The 7,627-nt window shown below is 38.2% G+C and overlaps 1 protein-coding gene across 1 annotated transcript in view; it reads left to right on the top strand.

Annotated features, from left to right (window-relative positions):
• Positions 1–6,128, top strand: part of Crisp1 (cysteine rich secretory protein 1) — a 25,642-nt gene extending 19,514 nt beyond the window's left edge. The window contains exons 6-8 of the mRNA XM_028766793.1: positions 1,033–1,130; positions 2,520–2,608; positions 5,567–6,128. Of these exons, the coding sequence (XP_028622626.1) occupies positions 1,033–1,130; positions 2,520–2,608; positions 5,567–5,694 (315 nt within the window). The 3' untranslated portion in view covers positions 5,695–6,128. The remainder of the gene's footprint in view (positions 1–1,032; positions 1,131–2,519; positions 2,609–5,566) is intronic.
• The last annotated feature ends 1,499 nt before the right edge of the window (positions 6,129–7,627 follow it).

Genomic DNA, 7,627 nt, shown 5'->3' with positions numbered 1-7,627 from the left:
AGGAGGAGGAGGAGGAGGAGGAGGAGGAGGAGGAGGAGGAGGAGGAGGAGGAGGGGAGGGAAGAAGACTTAAAGATTTCAGTGTTGGCTGAGGGAAATTCTAGCCAGGCTCCTACCTAAGTCATAGAAGATGAGTTCCATAGCATCACCCTTATTTCCTTTTCCAGGTTTTAAACATTGTCATATTTAACCCTCACCGTACGAGTGCATGTACTGGGCATCATTATTATTTGCTATCCGTCTTACAGATGAAAAAATGAAACCCTAACAAAGAAACTGATAATCCCAAACCAAACCAAACCAAACAAAAAAAGCCAAAAAAGAAAAAAATCAACCAACCAACCAACAAACAAAAAACCAAAACCCAAACCCAAACCTTGACCAACCAAGCAAATTATTACCCAGCTTAGAAGTACACAGATAAAATTTAAGCTTGGTTCATTTGCATTTAAAAAAGCTTGAATATTTTACCCTATGCTTGACCTGTAATAAAACCAGAGTTCTTGGGTTTGAGTCTTATAGAAATAGCGTTTATCATATTAGCTTATTCACTTCATAGGCTTGACACAGCTGAGTAGGTGATGCCTATCCTGGTTTTCAGTGCAAATTAATGTAACAGTGTTCTTGTTCCACAAACATGACCTAAACGCATGAAATTTTCATATATCTGCCTTCAGGATAAGCCAAGCAGAATGCAAACATAAGACATTATTTTTTTTAAGATTAACTTTTATTTGTGTGTGTGTGAGTGTGTGTGTGTGTGTGTGTGTGTGTGTGTGTAAGTGTGTCAATAAAGGATAGAGGTAATAAGAAGGTCATGGATACACTGGTTCTGGATTTAGAGATAGTTATTGGAAGTCCAGGTAGATGGTGGAGTCACAGTCATGCCTACTAAGAAAGGAGCAAATTCTTGTAACCACTGCACCATCACTCCATGCCTTGCATGCTTCCTTATAATATCGATAATGGTGCTGATGTTGTAGTCATTAGGGAACATGAAAATCTGTCAGTAAGTCATCTCTCATCTTTGCAGATGGTCTGGGCCTCTTCCTACCTCATTGGCTGTGATGTTGCATCATGTCGCAGACAAAAGGCAGCTACATATCTCTATGTGTGTCACTATTGTCATGAGTATGTAATGCCAATTTATTATTCTTTCTAAATATATTATCTTCCCACAATAACCTTGTCTAATGTTTCAAATATTATAAATGAATATTCTGGGATTTTTCCCAGTTAGTTTGATAGCAATTTGTCACAAATATACACCAAATATTTAATTTTTCAGCATGTTTTCACTAAGCAAGTTGGAGATAATACACATTTAGGCAATTTATTGGTGATTCTAGTCTTTCACTGGAAAGTGGTATCCTACAAGGATGTTAATTTGACCTTAGGCTAAAAGGATATTCAGGCAAATGCTACTCCCTGTGCTAGGTGTTGGGAATCACAATGTTGACTTGTGCATTTCCTTTAGAAATGAAATTTATGTCACTTTGGGGAGATGGATCTGCAATTTAAAGAGCCTGTTGCTGTTGCAAAGGACAAGAATTAATCCCAGCTCCCAAATACTAGTCTCAGGACTGCCCATAATCCCAGCTTCAGGGAATTCTATCCCCTCCACTGACACCTATACACACACACATGCACACACACACGCATATATATATATATATATGTATATATATATATATACATATATATATGTAATATTATTTTATTTTAATGGGGAATAATTTTAAAGGCAATATGCATATATATATATATTACATGCATACAAACATATGCATACACACAATACAAACACAAACTAAAATAAAAACCTTTTAAATAAATTAAATGTACATATTCTAAATGCTACCATCACAGGTGCTAGTCACAAAATCTAGAACATATTATCTAATTGCTTCAGGGAGAGCAGATGTAAACTACTTCCTTGTACTAACAAATCCATTTATGTACCTTTAAAATTGGCACAAACTGAGAACTGCATGTTATTTAAATCACATTTAGATATTAATAGTCAATAATTTCTGCATTTCAAATATTTCACATCTATGGCTTTCTTCTATACTCCTTCCCACACTCAGTACTTTCTTTAGTTTTTATGCCATGGGAATGTGATTTTGTGATTGATATAGATAGTTTATCTGTAGGATACAATAGTAGATATCATGCTTTGAATCACTGGTACAAAGTGAAATAAAAAGATTCTATCGAATTGTGTATATTTTCACCTTAACTCTTTATTTTTTAAACACTTTTCCAAGTTCTTGATTAAAGCCCCAGCTGCCAGATTTGACAGTACAAATCTCCAGAGCTCTGTTAGCACATTACAGCTCAAAGATAGGGAGAAGTAAGTCCAAGTGTACATAAACACATGACCATTGTCAATATTAACTCTGTTTGCAAATACAAACAATCCATCTTTTGAATTGGCTGTTGACAATGGATGCAAGTTAGTAAACAATTTCCAGTGACAGTTTTCATTATACCTCAACTTCTTTTCTTTTTTACAAGGGGAAATAATCAAGATACCCTAAATATGCCTTACAAGGAGGGCTCACCATGTGAAGACTGTCCAAATGACTGTGAAGATGGACTGTGCAGTGAGTTGCCTTTGTTGTTTAATTTAGATGCCTGAAGTTGGCATATTTATATGGGAAACATACATCCTTTAAGTGAAGCATTAACCCACAGTCTATATTTCTATGATTTTCATCTTAATATCACACCATGGTATAGCTATATTATTTCTGCTTCTGTTCCCCTCACATCCAAAGTAATCAAACCTCTTTAACTACCACTGGAGGGCAGAATTAGAATATCTAGATACTAAAACCCAACTTCCCATCCAAAAGTATAAAATTATGAATTAGAGACAGTCTAGGTAAAATATTAATATAAAAGTGACTACTTTTCTCAGACAGTTCCTGAGATAACTTATTGCTGACCACAAACAATTTCTTTCAGGTTACCAGTCTCTGTGAATATTTTCTGTCCCATAATCCCCAACTTGCCTGAACATATATCAGTGTGGGATTTTTTTATTCTTACTTTTATTTTTTTTTACAGCCCAGTCATTGCCCTGTTCCAGGCTCCCCTCGCACAGTTCCTCATCCACTTTCTCCTTGCCCATGTCCCTCCCCTTGCCAGGCCTCCCTACCCTCTGGGACCTCAAGTCTCAGATCTACACCCACTGAGGCCAGACCAGTCAGTTCTCTGCTGTATACTGAGGCCTCTGACCAGCTCATGTATGCTGCCTGGTTTGGTTCAGTGTCTGAAAGATCCCAAAGATCTGAGTTAGTTGAGACTGCTGGTTTTTCTATGTGGTCACCCTTCTTCTCTACTTCTTCTAGCCTTTTCCTAACTCAACCACAGTGGTCCCTGACTTCAGTCCAATGACTGGGTATAAGTATCAACCTCTGTCTCAGTCAACTGCTTGTTGGGCCTCTCAGGGAAATGTCATGCTAGGCTCCTGTCTGTAAGTACACTATAGTATCAGTAATAATGTCAGGCCTCAGAGCCTCCTCTTGAGATGGATGCAAAGTTGGGCTAGTCACTGGCTTTCCTTTTTCTCAGTCACTTCTCTGCTTTTGTCCCTGAAGCTCTTTTAGGAACAATTCTGGGTCAGAAATTTTGACTATGGGTTAGTAATCCTATTTCTCCTCTTGATGCCCTGTCTTTGTACTAGAGGTGAACTCTACAAGTTCCCTCTCCCCACTATTGTGCACTTCACCTAAAGTCCCTCCCTTTGAGTCCTGAGAGTCTCTTATCACCCAAGTCTCTGGTAGTTTCTAGTGGGTCATTCCACCTCTCACCCGCCCAACAAGTTGCATAGGTTGCATATTTCCATTAATTCTGCTGGTCTTCTCTGCTGCTTCCCTCATCCGATCATGTTCCTCTTTTCCCTCCTCCTCTCCTCTCCCACCCATGTCTCTCCCTTCTTCTGTCTCTTGTGATTGTTTTCTTCTCCTCCTCCCACCCCAAAACAAGGGAGATTAAAGCATCCTCACTTCAGCCCTTTTGCTTCTTAACCTTTGAGAGTTCTGTGGATTCTATCCTAGTGAGTACATATCATATATATCCTTTTGGGTCTGAATTACCTCACTTAGAATGAACTTTTCAAGTTCCATCATTTTGCCTGAAAAGCTAATTATGTCCTTGTTCCTTTTTTAAAAAAAATAATTTTTATTGGATATTTTCATTATTTACATTTCAAATGTTATCCCCTTTCCTGGCTTCCCCCCAAGAATCACCCTATCCAATACCCTCTCTCCTTGTTTCTATGAGGATGTTCCCCCACGGACTCTTGCCACCCCGCCCTAGCATTCCCCTACACTGCGGCATCAAGTCTTTACAGGACCGAGGGCCTCTACTCCACTTGATTCCCAACAAGGCCAACCACTGCTACATATGTGGCTGTAGCCATGGGTCTCTCCATGTGTACTTGTTTCTTGGTGGGTTAGTCCCTGGAAGCTCTGGAGGTCTGGTTGGTTGATATTGTTGTTCTTCCTATGGAGTTGCAAACCCCTTCAGCTCCTTAAGTCCTTTCTCTACCTCCTCTATTGTGGACCCTGTGCTCAGTCCAATGGTTGGCCATGAGCATCCACCTCTGTATTTGTCAGGCTCTGGCAGAGCCTCTCAAGAGACAACTGCATCAGATTCCTGCCAGCATGCACTTCTTGGCATCAACAATAGTGTCTGGGTTTGGTGACTGTATACTGGATGGATCCCCAGGTGGGGGAATCTTTATTGCCTTCCCTTCATTATCTTCTCCGCACTTTCTCTCCATATTTGCTTCCATGTGTATTTTGTTGCCCTTTCTAAGAAGGATTGAAGGTCTTCCTTCTTCTTGAGCTTCATATGGTCTGTGAATTGCATCTTGAGTATTCTGAGCTTTTGGGCTAATATCTACTTATCAGTGAGTGCATATCATGTGTGTTCTTTTGGGATTGATTTACCTCACTCAGGATGATATTTTCTAGTTCCATCCATTTGCCTAAGAATTTCATGAAGTCATTGCTTTTAATAGTTATGTAGTACTCTATTGTGCAAATGTACCACATTTTCTGTATCCATTCCTCTATTGAAGGACAAATGATTTCTTTCTAGATTCTGGCTATTATAAACATGGCTACTGTGAACATAGTGGAGCATGTATCCTTGCTATGTGTTGGTGAATCTTTTGGGTATATGCCCAGGAATGGTATAGATGGCTCTTCAGGTATTACTGGGTCTAATTCTCTGAAGAACTGCCAAACTGATTTCCAGGGTAGTTGTACCAGTTTACAATCCCACCAGCATTGGAGGAGTGTTCTTTCTCCACATCCTTGCCAACATCTGCTGTCACCTGAGTTTTTGATCTTAGCCATTCTGATTGGTGTGAGGTGGAATCTCAGGGTTGTTTTGATTTGGATTCAGACCTAATAAGTTCACCTTAATCAAATTAATCCTTTATTATATAGAATATTTCTCTTGACCTCCTAGGAAGATGATGTTTTTCCCCAATGGTCACAACTGCTTGAAGGACAAAGTTGCATATGATTTTTTTGTTTGTGTTTCAGCTAACCCCTGCCTTTATTATGATGAATATAACAACTGTGATAAGCAGGTAAAACTTTACGGATGCTCACATCCAGCTGTCCAGCCATTCTGCAAGGCTTCTTGTCTGTGTACAACTGAAATAAAATAACCTAGTGTTTGTTACTGTGCTGTGATTATGAAGGGTGTTTTCAGTACCATTTATTTCACCTAAATGTTATGTACTGTAAGACCCTCTACTGAATTTCATTTGTTATTTTTAAATTATGGCTAGAAACTAACTTTTAACCATCCTTTGTAGACATCGACATATTTTCATCAAGACTGTGCCCCCTGTCATGTAGTAACATGGCTTTAAACTTCTTTGTTTGATGAAAGGGTAAATCAAATACTTTCCCCAAGTTTAATGCATGTGATTTGTGGTGTGTAGGTCGATGTAATCCAACTAATGAATGGAGTAAAACAGCTTGTACCAAACCCCCTTTCCTAACATCCCCATTTCCCAACAACCCTGGTATTTTTTTTTTGTTTAACTTTCAATTTCCATTCTACTATTCAATTAAAGTCAAGCACTAAAAATATTCACCAAATGAACAAGAATCGAGTCTCAACTTGAAGTATAAATATGACTCAAGAGTGGTCTAAATGTTTTCCCATTTGTATCTCTTTTGCATGAATGTTTGCGACCTGGGGGAATGAGAACCAGGCTATCTTTGGGTTCCTTGTCCCTTCACATCTACTTCTCCAGTGTCCTCCTACACTCTCCCCTCGCCCTGAGTACCTGATTCCCAGATTATTGTGTTTCTAACACCATACTAAAGAACAAAACACCAGGCTACCAAATTATTTGAAAAAACTAATCCTTTATATTGACCACATTATATTACTTCACTAGAAAAACTGTGTCCTATAAATTGTTCTGTATACAGTTCCAATCAAAGAAAACTGAAAGTGGAACATAATAAATGATGACATTGTGATATGTTCTTCATATACTGGTTTATTTAGGAGCCGTGAACCTTGCCAGTTCAAATGTAATATAAAGATCTGCAAGTCTGAATATCAAAGGAACATTGAAAGGAATACAGAAATGTACAAAGTCTTATATTAGGAATTTTTAGTTGTGCTGTTTTTTTTTCTCAAAAATACCCTCACCCTTTCTTTCTGAAAGTGGTTCTAGTGCAAAGTTCCTCAAATTTCTGTTTTTATTTTCTCTCATGCACAGAGTAAGCAGAAGTGCATACAAGTCATGATTATCTTTGAAGATGGGTTTTACGTAATCCAAATGTGATTTAATGAGATATATTTCCATAAATATGAGGCAAACAGTAGGGCACTTTTCTACATCCTTCCAGAACCACAGCTCACGAAACGCTTTTGTATACTCAGAAGTACACTTACATTATAAGATGGCAAAGGCTAGGAGTGCCTTAGGAGAAGATTACTATCCTCAGATTCCAGCATCCAACATGTGTGAATTGATGGGTATGTGTAAGGACATTAATGAGTACCAAGAAAAATATAAAGCAGTATGAAATAGAGTGGCATGTAGAATAAATGCACAAGTAGGTTTGTTACATCAAAGTAAAGAGAATGGAAGCAAAATATAAAAAGATATAGAAGACAGACATCTTGGGAAAAAATATACAAAAATATCCTGTGTCTCATCCCTGATTTATCTCATTATCAACAGCTAATAGCACACTGTCCTCACACTCTATGTGAAGAGAAGAAACAAAGGGGCTTGTTCAAACGTCTGAATACTGATTTGCTGTGATGTTAGTTAATTCCACAGTTTTACTGTTTTTCTCGACATAGAAGGGCACTCCTGCATCACGGCAATAGGACCATATCTAATATATAATTATGAGTTCATTGATTAAACACTGGTATTAGTAAAGAGGATATAACACAACTCCAACGTTTAAGTGAGCCTTTAGTGTTTGAGTACTTTTACAAGAAAGTAGAGGAGAATTCAGTTTGAAAGTTTACTACTGTGAAGCCAGGAGCTGCATAGAGGGAGCAGTTTGTCAGCATTTCTTGAACAAAAGTTCAGAAATCCAGACCATTTAAAACACAGCAAT

Source organism: Grammomys surdaster, unplaced genomic scaffold, assembly GCF_004785775.1.
Source record: "Grammomys surdaster isolate TR1022 unplaced genomic scaffold, NIH_TR_1.0 169, whole genome shotgun sequence".
In the NCBI taxonomy this organism is placed as follows: Eukaryota; Metazoa; Chordata; class Mammalia; order Rodentia; family Muridae; genus Grammomys; species Grammomys surdaster.
The sequence above is the reverse complement of the archived record's forward strand: the minus strand, read 5'-3'. Positions and strand labels throughout refer to the sequence as shown.